Source organism: Brassica napus, chromosome A9 (genome assembly GCF_020379485.1).
Source record: "Brassica napus cultivar Da-Ae chromosome A9, Da-Ae, whole genome shotgun sequence".
Classification (NCBI taxonomy): Eukaryota; Viridiplantae; Streptophyta; class Magnoliopsida; order Brassicales; family Brassicaceae; genus Brassica; species Brassica napus.
Genome location: NC_063442.1, coordinates 43009660 through 43022740, shown reverse-complemented (window position 1 = coordinate 43022740; position 13081 = coordinate 43009660). Strand labels below are relative to the sequence as shown.

The window sequence follows — 13081 nt, the reverse complement described above, 5'->3', positions numbered from 1 at the left end:
AGAAATTCTCACAAATTTAAACATCTATGACTAATCTACGAACATTTCAAAATTATAAACAAGATGTAATAAAAATAAAAGTCTAGCTATTTTCTTTAATTTTTACATCCATTATAAAATAATTTTGTTAAGATCACTTAACCAAAATTTACATAATAATAGATTTTCAAAATGAACTACTTGAACCTATAGGTTACAATCTGCTTTCAAAATCGAATCATTCTTAATATTTGTTTATTTGGTTTAAAAAAATGTAAATATTATTTAATTTCAAACACATACTGAATGAAACAATTATGGTTTACAGCTTCTCACATCTTCTTCCTCAGAAGCTATCACCACTCTCTACTCATGTGTGACCTCTACAAATCTAAAGAAAGAAAAAAATGAATGTAACACAAATACTCTCTATTTTTGTTCCACCTTCGCTCTAATCTTATCCTCAAGCAACTCTACATCAAGTCCATACATTCTATTCAGCGCCTGCATGTTCTCCAACGTCTCTTTCAACGTCCTGCTATCACTCCCATCGCATCTCAAATGCTGCATCGGACCGTGCAAAATCTTGTTCACCACACTTCGTGTCAAATCCTCAACCGCTTTCCTCGTCTTCTTGTCCATACCATCACCATGTTTCGACATGAATCTCTCGACCAAACCAGCTCTCGTCCTCTCACAATACTCCCTCAGCTTCTTGATCGTAGGAACCGTCTCCAACGAATCCCTCCACGCCTCAAACTGTTTGGACTCCTCTTCGATGATCCCCTGAGCTTCCATTGCTTTCTTTGTCCTCTCTTCTTTATTAGCAGCGACCACTTCCTTGAGATCGTCCACGTTGTAAACACGTGCATTGTCTAGCTCACCGACGCAAGAGCCAACGTTCCTGGGAACAGAGATGTCGACAAAGAGCCTCCCATCCGCAACGGGAGGGAGACTCTCCACGTGCTCCTTCAAGAACAGCGGCGACTCCGAGGCTGTGCTGGTAAACACAACATCAGCTTCACCAGCACAAGCCAACATCTCATCAAAGGGCTTATAAACAATCTCAACACCAGACGGCATCATCTCTCGGCGTATAGCTTCAACTCTCTCTTCGCTCCTGTTCACAACCACCATCTTAGTACATCCCTTAGCAACCAAGTGCTTAATCACAAGCTTCCCCATCTTCCCCGCACCAACCACCAACATCCTAGCAGATGATGATGTTGCGTGTGCTGGAAGCTTCATGAGAGCAAGCTCGACGGCTGCAGAGCTAACGGAAACAGCTCCTGCAGCGATGTTTGTCTCGGTTCTAGCGCGCTTTCCAGCGGTGATCGCCTTTTTGAATAGGCCACTGATGTGTCTCCCAAACCCATTGACTCCTTGACCTAAGTTAACAACTTGTTTAACTTGCGCAAGTATCTGACCTTCTCCTAGGACGAGAGAGTCCAAACCAGCCGAGACTTGGAACAGATGCTGCGTCACGTCCTTGTCGTACATCACGAGACGGTGGTGACAGAGATCTGAAACTGGGATCCCACTAGTCTGCAAAGAAAGAAACATTATTACGTTAGCATCTTTCAATGATGGAGAGAACATTAACTATCCAAGGGAAACACACAACCTTAGACATCCATTCAGTGACTTCTTTGACACCACGGTGCTGAGACAGAGCCAGGACGTAAATCTCCATACGGTTGCAGGTACTGAGAACAGCAGCTTCTTCGATATGGTTCAAATTGCATAGCTCGGTGATAGCTCGTGGCCAATCGGCTTCGGGAATGGCGAGCTTCTCACGCATCTCAACGGGAGCTGTGTGGATGTTGAGGCCAATCACCACAATGCTGCTTCTCTCCTTTGTGTATCCTGCTCACAATCAATCAGAGAGTTCAATTAAAAAAAAAAACAGAACTAGTATACAATTATCCACTAGAGTACAGCTCAGAGATTAAAGAACAAACTCAAGATAATTGCTTTAACGTCAAACATGAATCAAAACGGCGAATAGATTTTTAAAAATTCAAACTTTTTGGAAACAAAGAGACAGAACAAGCTCAAGAAGATTGCTTTTAAGTCAAAACATGAATCAAAATGTCCAATAGTTTATAAAAATTAAAACTTTTTGGAAACAAAGAGACAGAACAAGCTCAAAGAAGATTGCTTTTAAGTCAAAACATGAATCAAAATGTCCAATATCTAATTAAAAATTGAAACTTTTTTAAAAAAAATTGAAACTTTTATTAAAAAAATTGAAACTTTTTAAAAAAAAATTGAAACTTTGGAAACAGAGAGACGGTGTGAACGAGAACTAATCACGAATCTCAAGTGCAATCAGGAGGCAGAGCAAACAAAACACAAGGAAGAGACTCGTACTGTCAATAGCAGAGGTTTTGAGCTGCTCCAGAGCCGAGATGCTTGCTGCCTTGGAAGCAGAGATCTCGCAGCGGGCTCTCTGGATCAGGCCTCGTCTTGACCCGTTGTTGTTCATCGGACAAGTAGGAATCCTAATCAGCGGCGCGGGAGAGGAAGACGGATCATTTGGATTCGATAACAAAGTCTCCAGCTTCGAGCTGACGAGGAAGGATTTAGAAACCGCCATAGCTTTTTGAGAGTTTACAAGCACAAATCCTAGAGAATCAGGAATTGAGCAGACAAAGAGGGATTGAATGTAATGAGATGGGAGTGGTTATGATTTTGAGTTGACAAATGAGGAAACCCACCCACCTCTTCGGGGTTAGGATCATGGGGGTGTGTATTAGTTGAAGGAGAGAAAACAAAACAAATATAATAAAAGGATGAAGAAGCAGGTGTGAGCCCGGGTCGGGTCGGGTCAAACCGGGTTTTATGATTTCGTCAAGCCAAAACTATTGACCCAGAGATTGAGGCTTTTGATTGGTCGAAAATTTATAATTGGAGTGTGAAAGGAATCGAAGTTTTGTGAGTTGTAATTGGAGTGTGGTCAACACGTTTTATTTATCCCATGCCGTTTATGCCTTCCCTTATTCAACTTTGAAGAAATCATGGATATTAGAAATTTACAATTCAAGAACAACTAGGTTTTGAATAAGGGCTGGCTTTGTTAAATAATTTGGCCGGAAAAAGTCGTTTTTTATTTATTTACATGTGGTTGGTTAACTACTCAATCATATAGTACTTTGACATAGGAAAAAAAATGGAAGATGAGACATTATTGTTTGTGTTACACCCATTCAGAAAAAAAGTGGGCACTGTATGTTTATGAAATGGCTTATTTGCCAAATAACTAAATAAAAAAGGTAATTAAATTTGTAGTGAGAAAGTTAGAGAGAGATAGAAAGAAAAATAAAGAGAGAGAGGATGTTTTTGGTTAGATAGTTAGTGTATTTGTGTTTTTTTTCATGACTATAGGAACAAATTTTCCTTTATGAAAAAGCTTATGGAAAAGCCCATTAAGCTGACTTTCCATGAGTCCTTATTTGCCAACTGCTGTGGGGAACTTGGCAGCCATAAAAGTCAATGGCAGGCCTAACATAGACAAAATTAGGCCAAGAAACAACTACCCTTGGAGATAATGTGGATCAGGTAAGCAAATAAATTACGAATTCTCGGATAGTCAGAATCAAAACATTTAGATGTCGATTTGGTTTCGACCTGTATCTCTGGTTCTGTCATAAGCTTTACATAATTCACTTTTGTAATACTAATTTTGTCACTGAAAGCAAAATATTCATTTCCTTTTTGCAATTTCTTCCCAATTATATATTTTGGCTCTTTTAAAAATGAAAATACACGTACTGAGCAAACTAACATGTCAGCATTTAAGTAACTTATTATAAATGACATGGCCACCACATCATAAGCTACATAGGATGTTGGAAAAACATAACATGACATCACTTTAATCACTACAACCAAATGGCCAAGCTTTTAAAAATCTATTAAGATCAAATCATCCATGGTTGATGTTCAAGAAGCAGAGCAAGTTCATTCTCATCATTGTTCACTCACTCTCCAAACCCACTAACTCCCTCAAGCGAAGATGAAGCTCTCCGATCGTCCTCAACACCTTAACCGCCTGCGACGGCGTAAGAATCTCCACAACTCTCCCCACCGTCGCACACCTCAGCTCATCCGCCTCATTCATCGCCGCCGCCATCCCGTTCTTAAGCTATGTGGTCTTTCTTGGTGATTCACCTATTGATTGGAAGACTAAGAAGCAGGACACAGTGTCTATGTCATCTGCCGAGGCTGAATACAGGGCCATGGCCGCAGCTGTTAAAGAAGTAAAATGGATTGTTCCTTTGGTGGAGGAGCTTGGAGTCAAGGTTGTTCAACCTGTTCGTTTTTATTGTGATAGTAAAGCAGCCATTCATATCGCTGCTAACCCGGTTTTTCACGAACGTACGAAGCATCTTGAACGCGATTGTCACAGTGTACGCGATGCGGTTAAAGCAGGTCTCATCTCAACCATTCATGTCAAGTCGAAGGATCAAATTGCAGACCTCTTAACCAAAGCTTTGGGACGTCCTCAGTTTGAAGCATTATCGTCCAAGTTGGGTGTTCAAGACCTTCACTCTCCAACTTGAGGGGGAGTATTAGGAAAGTGTATCTTAGATAAGGTTTATCTTACTAAACCGTCTTACTCTTATGTAATGTTTCCTATTTTCTCTAGGGTTACGTCTTGAAGTCGGCTCATGCCTTTGTATATATACTCACGTTATGTGTCAATACAACACACAAGTTTACAGTTTACAATATCTTCTCGAGTTTACATAAGCACCTCCATCGCCTCTTCCAAATCAGACTCTTCTCCGTCCACCATCCCCCTCGCCCCCACTCCTCTCGCCGCCGCCATCACCGGCGGATCCGCCACGCTCTGCTGCACCAGCGCGAAGTCTCTCATCACGTCTCTCTCTTTCCTCCTCGTCTCCGCCCGGAGGCTCAAGATCCGATCTTTCTGGCGGCGAGTGAGGTCGTCGACGGAGGAGTCAGTGAGTTTGAACACCAGCGAAGGCTTGAAGTCTCCGACCCAGAGGATGAGTCTTGCGTATGAGGTGAACCACGGCGGGGAGAAGAAAGTGAAAACGTTGTCTCCGGCGACGGAGACGGCGGAGGATTTGGCTTGGTAGTATTGGAGACAGTGAGAGAGGAACTGGGTCACGAGAAATTGTTGGTCTTGGAGAGTGATGCGGTTAGTTTCGTCGGAGGAAGAAGCGCACGCAAGCTGTTCGACGAAATGCCTGTGACGGATAAGCCAGCCATTAGCGAAGCTGGTGAAGCTTTGGGAGCTGGTGGTGACTGGCATTTTTGGAGTAGTCACTAAGTATTGAGTCGATGTGTATTTGGAACGTGCTTTATATATTCTCTTTTGGACTTTACCAAAGAAAATCTCTTTTGGCGATTAATTATTATTTATATAATATGTCGGTCCTTGGAGTGAAGTGTGGTCAGATGATCAGAGCGTCTTATGATCACCTGCTGTAAAAAATTTTTGGAATCAAGTTCGAGTATCTCTGTACCTGTGCTAACACTTACAGTTGACAAAACCACAAAAAATAGAACCTATAGTTTCAAATAATTGTTTACTATGTAATTTAGTTAAAAAATACTTTGTCCAGTTGGTTAATTATACGACTAACACGTGTTTATATGAAGTAGTATGTGTTATAACAAGATACTGATTAATCAAATAACTAAAATAGAGTGTGATTATCAACTCTTATACATTTGTCTAGCTATCATTTTATAAACTTAATGTTCCATTAACGACTGTTACTAGCTCCAGTTTGAATTATCTCTTCTTGGATCCTCCTATCTGGAATTTACGTCAGAGTTGCATCATAATTTTGTGTTATTGACCTTAAAAGTGAATCTGAAAGAGAAACCGACACATGTTGCTAGAATAAGAGGGCACGGTCATGTAGGGAAGACGACATATGTAAGCAAAGAGACACAGTCTTTTGACTGTACCACCAATTACTAAATGTTTAAAGTTTCATATTTTTATATGATTTCTCATTTGGTTTATTGTTCGGATTTTTTGGTTACACAAGAAAAGGAAAAGAACAACGGTTCATCAGCCTCGTGCCATCTTTTCTTCTTTACTAAGTCTACATTTAATTTAGTTTTATAGTTGTCTTTCTTGTCTTGCACTTTTTTCAAGCAGATCTTTCACTCCATCAACGTTGGTTGTCGTGCAACCAAAGAATATTCTAAGAAAGAAAAGATGGTATCAAATCTTTTTTATGTTTCTCACGCAGTTAAAATCATGACTAGTACAATTAACAAGCCATGCACAAAAAAAACTATAGTCAAGTATACTTTTAATGTGCATATGTTCAACATGTAGGTCGCTCTTTTATGCATACCATTTAAAGTTAGTCCAGTGATGATGGTGATTCAGTGATATTAGTGCTTTCAAAGATGTCAGTGAAAGTACAAGTTTACATGAATACACTTGATAAAAAAGTAAAAAGATTGTAAAAAAACGTGACGTCAACAAAGAAGTGAAATACGCCTTTTGCGAAAAAAGGTGAAAAACTGAAAACGTTTGGATGTCAGTACTTGCACATGTTGGTTACGCGACGCACGGACGCAGATTCTTCTCGACTCGTTCCTTACGCGGGGCCACGTTTTCGTCACTCACCGCGTTACTTCGCGGCTCTCTCTATCTCAACACATTTAAAATTCATTTTGTTTTTTTTTTTTTGTAACACAAATTCATTTTGTTTCTTTATGTTAGAAAACTGTCAAAGGCGGTTCTTTGGATCATTTGTAAGAATAGAAGAGGGCCTTCTTATAGTGGTTTTGTATTCCTTGTCTGGATTATTTAGGCACATACATAACCCACTAGAGCTTTGTTGACATCTTATTGGGCCTAAAATGTATGCTACCGTCGTTCTGAACTTGGGCTGGTACCAGTTTTGATTAGCTGAATAGTTTAGCTGCGAAGCTCTTTTTGATTTGTGATCCAAATCATAATTAATTAGGCTCATCGGAAAAGCGATCCACAGTTTTGCTCACATGTTATTGGGTCTCAATTGCATGCGACCCATCGTTTGTCCTAAAAAGGAAACTAGGGGCACTAAATAATTAACTGCAATAAAACTTGATTTTGTAAAAAGCAAGAGCTCCCAAAACTGAAACAATTTAACTAAATTCCAGCATTTTTTTTCCAACCCGACCTACCCTATTTAGTTAGTGCCTATGTAAAGTAAGTAAATATAAAAAGTATGATAGTCACGTAAAGCTAATATGTAAAGATAAAAAGATTGTTTCTTTTGTTTTTCCTTCTCAGATCTCGGTGTCTTGTGGTGTGGTTTCATCTACAATTATTGTGCGACATCGTGCAAGAATTCAAAGCGGATCTAAGGCGCTGGTCTTGTTCGTTTTTGATTTGTATTGCCTTGTTTGGTTGTGTTGGTCTCTTCATAGGAGTGGTGTTGAAGCGTTTTTCTTTTAGCAACAGGTTACTCATGTTCACAGGCTTTAGGTTACGTTTTGGGTCTCGTCCTCATGATAAATTATTGCTACACGATGCTTTTCTTTAAAGCAGTTTAGTTTTCTATAATAATTGGTATTGTAGTGCTTTCGTCCTTCTTTCTCGTTTGACGAGTTGGATCTAATTTTATTTTGGGATTGGTTATGGTTTCCATTGTTTCATTGAGTCTGTGATTCTGCGGTGGTGATAGTGGATCTGAATCATCAGTCCAGGCTATCCATCTGATTTTTACTTTGTAATTCGAGCTTGTATGGTAGCTTGGCTGAAGCTAATTTTGGACAAGTTTGATAAATGCAATGAAGAAGAAGACCTATCTAGATGATGAGAATGATTGTCATGTTTTCGCTAAAGGTATTAGAAGTCCGTCTGCTATTGTGGGAACGGGAACACCTAATCTATTTATTTGAAACAAGACCAGTTTGGTATAGGTATAGCTAATGGGGCATTTGTGATTGTCATTGCTAGCTTTTGGTGTGGAAATTCTCTGTCATTTTGTCATTCTTCTATGGTGTAACATGTTATAAATCAGATCAATAAAATAAAGTGTTAAAAAAAAAAAATGCTACTTTAGAGTGAGATTAGTTAGATCTTGGCACCCTCGTGTCCTTACTTTAGAGTGGGATTGGTTTAGATCTTCGCACCCTCGTGTCCTTACTTTAGAGTGGGATTGGTTTAGATCTTCGCACCCTCGTGTTTTACGTTTAAGCCGTAACGTAATGGGATCAATCATGGACGTATACGGCTCATACTAATTGCACCTTGATTTACAGACCAATAACATCATCATCTTTTTCATTGTTTTCAAATTTTCAATAATCCTTCAACTCAATATCCTTTTGGATTCGCATTCCATTGTAAATCCACAAGCCATTTTGTTAGAATATTAGGTTAATACAGGTGTATACAGGTAGGATTTTCAGATATTAATGTTTATTATACAACCAGTGTCCAATTTATAAAACTTTGGGTTGAAGGGAAGAGATCATTTGTCGATATCATCTTATCTAAAATGTATATAATTTGGAATTTGTCATTCTCATGACCTATAAAATTGAATTTACAATAGAAAGTATTCTAAACTACTTCATATTAAAATAACATCCTGACCATAACTATTATAATTTTTTATTAAAAAAAATCCTCTTGCGAATATTTCTGAAGTATTATTAATTAGTTCTGCTTAGCGTATCAAAGATTTATTCTCACAAATTCACAAATATTAAATACTTGACGTCGCTCTTGTGCAAACGTATAGTGCACCGTTCTTATCCCACGATCCAAGGGAATGTGACGATTGCCTCTTTACTTTTTCCCCCACCAAATGATTCCAATCTAAAAAACCGTCTTTTATTATCCCTCATTACAGAACACAAAACCCCTCTTATCTCCGTGCCCGAACATAACTTTTCATTAATTACAAATTCGCCCCACTAAAACCAACTAATTAAAAATTCGACCCTAAACTTTCCAAAAGTAGATTCTCAAAACCACCACTGCCACCTACAAGTGTGCTGTGCACTCTCATAGACAATCGGTGAAGACACAGAGAGAGTGAAGAGATGTCTACTTCCGATCAAGACCGCCACCACCGACCACCGCCCTCACGCAACCGTCAACCCCCTCGATCAAAAGCCTCGAAGCGCGTGCTCCTCCGCGTCGCCTCCGTGGCGTGCGGGATACAGTTCGGGTGGGCGCTCCAGCTCTCTCTCCTCACACCTTACGTCCAAGAGCTGGGGATCCCGCACGCCTGGGCGAGCGTGATCTGGCTCTGCGGCCCGCTCTCCGGTTTATTCGTGCAGCCGCTCGTCGGACACAGCAGCGACAGGTGTAAGAGCAAGTACGGACGGCGGAGACCGTTTATAGTCGCTGGGGCCGCGGCGATCGCGGTGTCGGTTTTGGTGATAGGACACGCGGCGGATATAGGGTGGGCGTGTGGGGATGGAGAAGGGAGGATTAAGCCGAGAGCGATCGTGGCGTTTGTGTTGGGGTTTTGGATACTTGATGTTGCTAATAATATGACTCAGGGTCCTTGTAGAGCTCTCCTCGCTGATCTTACTGGTAATTAATCTCTCTCTGCTGTCTTTTTTTTTTTTTATATATTTGAATTTGTTCTAAGTAATCTCGTGATATTGAGAATGTTTCTCGTGAATACACTCAGTCACATGTGAAACACTGAAAAATTCACAAATTTATGATCTTTTGGATAATTAATTTGGTATGTAATAATATTGTTACGAGTTGATCCCCTAATATAGCTCGAATAAATTGTGGTATGCAATATTATAATTAGTGTTTATAAGGTCAAATTGTATTGGAGTATTTTTTATGTTAAGAAGCTTGGCAAATCACAGTGAAAAGGGCTATTCTTTTTTTTTTAATATTTGAATTTGTTCTAAGTAATCTCGTGATATTGAGAATGTTTCTCGTGAATACACTCAGTCACATGTGAAACACTGAAAAATTCACAAATTTATGATCTTTTGGATAATTAATTTGGTATGCAATATTGTTACGAGTTGATCCCCTAATATAGCTCGAATAAATTGTGGTATGCAATATTATAATTAGTGTTTATAAGGTCAAATTGTATTGGAGTATTTTTTATGTTAAGAAGCTTGGCAAATCACAGTGAAAAGGGCTATTCTTTTTGTTTTTGGTCACCATAAACTTTTCTTTTTAATTGTGAATTGAATGAATGGACTCTCTTTTCTTTTGAAAAACATAGTTTGATGAAGTGATCCAAAGATTTTGGCGTCAAGTGTGTTTGGATTTGGACATTTTGGTTATTTTTTTTGTAATTTTCCGTAATGCTAATCTCTTTTTATTTATTTTTGATAAAAATATAAAGCTAATCTTTTTTTTGGAATGAAATATAAAGCTAATTTTAGACTAGGTACTTTCATTTTTTTTAGTATATATTACAAAAAAAAATCAACTGCTCTGTTTGTGCTTTAATTCTTGTTCATTCTCTTTCTTTTTTTCAGAGAATGATAACCGAAGAACAAGAGTAGCAAACGGCTACTTCTCCCTCTTCATGGCCATCGGCAACATCCTCGGCTACGCTACTGGATCATACAACGGTTGGTACAAAGTCTTCCCTTTCACCAAGACCGTCGCATGCAACGTGGAATGCGCCAACCTGAAGTCAGCATTCTACATAGACGTAGTCTTCATCGCAATAACCACCATCCTAAGCATCACAGCTGCTCACGAGACGCCTCTCGCTTCATCACCTTCTCATCAAACACACGGGCAACAATCCAGTGGAGGAGGAACAGACGAAGCTTTCCTCACCGAGATCCTCGGCACTTTCAGATATTTTCCGGGGAGCGTCTGGATGATCTTGCTGGTCACGGCTTTGACGTGGATCGGTTGGTTCCCGTTTATTCTGTTTGATACTGATTGGATGGGACGAGAGATCTACGGCGGTGAGCCGAACCAAGGTGGTGCTTATAGTGCTGGGGTGAGTATGGGTGCGCTTGGTTTGATGTTGAACTCTGTCTTCCTTGGGATCACTTCGGTGCTTATGGAGAAGCTTTGTAGGAAGTGGGGAGCTGGTTTTGTCTGGGGGGTGTCAAACATCATAATGGCTGTTTGTTTTCTTGCGATGATTGTTACTTCGTTTGTTGCGTATCATATTGGCTACATTGGCCGTGAGCAGCCACCTGCTGGGATTGTTATTGCTGCTGTGTTGATCTTTACGATTCTAGGGATTCCATTGGCAGTAAGTATACTTACATTGACTAACTTTATGGTTACAATAATTACTAATGATACTGTTACTTCTTCCGCAGATAACTTACAGCGTTCCCTATGCGTTGATATCGATACGTATTGAGTCCTTGGGCTTAGGTCAAGGTGTGTATTGTTTTTAATATTATGTGTTCACTGGTTTTATTACAAGTGGTGTTTTATTATAGAAGTTTTGTTGTGGCAGGCTTGTCTTTGGGTGTGCTGAATTTAGCTATAGTCATCCCACAGGTAAGCTATTCATTTTTTATGATTTTATTTTCTCACTTTCTATACTTGTGTGAACGTGTCTGCATTAGTGAAGGGAGTCCATAAGCATTGGTGAAGCATGTGTATTAGTATAAAACCTCATTTATTTATTTTAGCTGGTTGTGGTTAACTAAAAATGTTATGTGTTTGCAGGTGATTGTGTCTGTTGGGAGTGGTCCTTGGGACCAACTATTTGGAGGTGGGAACTCACCGGCACTTGCAGTTGGAGCAGCTGCAGGGTTCATTGGCGGGATTGTAGCCATCTTGGCTATTCCGCGAACAAGGATTCAGAAGCCCATCCCTCTCCCTTGATATCCTCTCTTTTTGCTACAAAGTATGTTTTTTTATATTACAATAAAGTATGGTAAACACTTGTCACTGATTAACAAATCTGGTCAGTGAAAAACAGACGAGTTCAAGGGAGGAACGCATCAAGGGAGTGTGAAGGCATGGTGGAAGGAGATGCACCACTTTGTGTGATCCTTGTCGGATTCATGCAATGGCTTCTGGTGTGACTAACTTTTTCAGCTTCTAGGATCCCTTCTGCGTTGGGTCTATGGTCCTTGTGTCCATGAGTAGCCATAGAAGTTTACCAGTGAAATAATAACACATCATTATATTAAGATTGTGAGGTCTATGCATCTCTCCTTTTGTTGGAAGCACCCAAATAGGGCTCTTCTCTGTTTGTTTTGTTGTTTGGATAAAGCTTGTACCAGTTTACTAATACGTACCTGTAAATTATAACTGAGAACATGTGTACAGCGGCGACTGAAATTTCTGAAATTGTTATTATAAGTTCTTTTTTTTCGAACGAAATTATAAGTCCATTTCTTTAATTCTTCTGATAAAGAAACCTGAGATCTGAAGAAAAATATCTGCTCTGTGTCATTGTGTGTAGTGTAGAAATGTAGAAATGAACCATTCGGATTATCGTGAACTGGTTTGGAGAACAAACCTTTCACCGGTTCAGGGCCAGCCAGGTACTGAGAGCAGGCTTCAGGATAGTATAACAGAACTACAATAATGGGCATGATATTGATATGATTAGCAAGAAATCGCCATGATAGGACTATTATAGTATTATATAACCAAAAATTAGCAAGATGGATCATGAATGGCTCTTTGACACATCATTTTAGAGCCAAACACTCATAAACTTATTCATAACTAGGACAATCCCATCATATATTACAGCACTTTGTTTGGTATATTGCCATAACCAATATAAAAAGATAAAAAAATATTACACGTGGGGGCATATGGGACCTCTAGATCTGTTAGATTTCAAGAGGTTATTAAATTTCGATATAAAACAAGTAAAAAAACGTGGTGTTGCCGACCCACATTGATAGTACTCTCATGCAAAGTCAACTAAGGCGGCTTTCACACCTCCATGCCTTCTAGATGAATGATAAAACTTAACATCTCCTTTTCATTTAATTAATTACTTGGAGATAGAGTATCTAGCTTGCACTACAACGATTTGCATATCTAAATTACAGTCATTTTTACCTGAAAACCATTCTATATTATTAACGTTTTGATTATAGAGAAATCAAGTAGAAAGATGAAAACCTTTTTTTTTGCTGGTTTTTAAAGATTATAGTATCGAATTGGAGAAGC

The 13081-nt window shown here is 39.3% G+C and overlaps 3 protein-coding genes across 4 annotated transcripts; 1 reads left to right on the top strand and 2 right to left on the bottom strand.

Moving 5' to 3' along the window:
• Positions 1-245: 245 nt before the first annotated feature.
• Positions 246-2772, bottom strand: LOC106420127 (glutamyl-tRNA reductase 2, chloroplastic-like). The gene is made up of 3 exons (XM_013860967.3): positions 2353-2772; positions 1604-1845; positions 246-1524 (listed from the first exon to the last, which is right to left on the bottom strand). Exons 1-3 carry the CDS (start codon positions 2576-2578, stop codon positions 409-411), a joined length of 1584 nt encoding a protein of 527 aa, XP_013716421.2. The 5' UTR covers positions 2579-2772; the 3' UTR covers positions 246-408.
• Positions 2773-3757: 985 nt separating this feature from the next.
• On the bottom strand, positions 3758-5287 carry LOC111200430 (protein RESPONSE TO ABA AND SALT 1-like). The gene is made up of 2 exons (XM_048741861.1): positions 4739-5287; positions 3758-4126 (listed from the first exon to the last, which is right to left on the bottom strand). Exons 1-2 carry the CDS (start codon positions 5261-5263, stop codon positions 3959-3961), a joined length of 693 nt encoding a protein of 230 aa, XP_048597818.1. The 5' UTR covers positions 5264-5287; the 3' UTR covers positions 3758-3958.
• A 3368-nt stretch (positions 5288-8655) lies between these two features.
• On the top strand, positions 8656-12274 carry LOC106420128 (sucrose transport protein SUC4). 2 transcript variants are annotated; one of them, XM_048741859.1, is made up of 6 exons: positions 8656-9517; positions 10444-11183; positions 11254-11317; positions 11397-11440; positions 11612-11792; positions 11858-12274. In XM_048741859.1, exons 1-5 carry the CDS (start codon positions 9019-9021, stop codon positions 11768-11770), a joined length of 1506 nt encoding a protein of 501 aa, XP_048597816.1. In that variant the 5' UTR covers positions 8656-9018; the 3' UTR covers positions 11771-11792; positions 11858-12274. The 2 variants fall into 2 exon arrangements, with proteins under 2 accessions (XP_048597816.1, XP_048597817.1); XM_048741860.1 differs by having other exon boundaries at positions 8657-9517; positions 11868-12274.
• The last annotated feature ends 807 nt before the right edge of the window (positions 12275-13081 follow it).

Excerpts from the sequence above, each read along its gene's own strand:
- LOC106420127 (XM_013860967.3), bottom strand. The coding sequence starts at position 2,578 with ATGGCGGTTTCTAAATCCTTCCTCGTCAGCTCGAAGCTGGAGACTTTG. Across the intron at positions 1,846-2,352 it reads CAAAACCTCTGCTATTGACA|GATACACAAAGGAGAGAAGC; the intron begins GTACGAGTCTCT and ends GATTGTGAGCAG. Across the intron at positions 1,525-1,603 it reads TCACTGAATGGATGTCTAAG|ACTAGTGGGATCCCAGTTTC; the intron begins GTTGTGTGTTTC and ends CTTTCTTTGCAG.
- LOC111200430 (XM_048741861.1), bottom strand. The coding sequence starts at position 5,263 with ATGCCAGTCACCACCAGCTCCCAAAGCTTCACCAGCTTCGCTAATGGC. Across the intron at positions 4,127-4,738 it reads ATTTGGAAGAGGCGATGGAG|CTTAAGAACGGGATGGCGGC; the intron begins GTGCTTATGTAA and ends AAGACCACATAG.
- LOC106420128 (XM_048741859.1), top strand. The coding sequence starts at position 9,019 with ATGTCTACTTCCGATCAAGACCGCCACCACCGACCACCGCCCTCACGC. Across the intron at positions 9,518-10,443 it reads TCTCCTCGCTGATCTTACTG|AGAATGATAACCGAAGAACA; the intron begins GTAATTAATCTC and ends TCTTTTTTTCAG. Across the intron at positions 11,318-11,396 it reads GTCCTTGGGCTTAGGTCAAG|GCTTGTCTTTGGGTGTGCTG; the intron begins GTGTGTATTGTT and ends TTGTTGTGGCAG.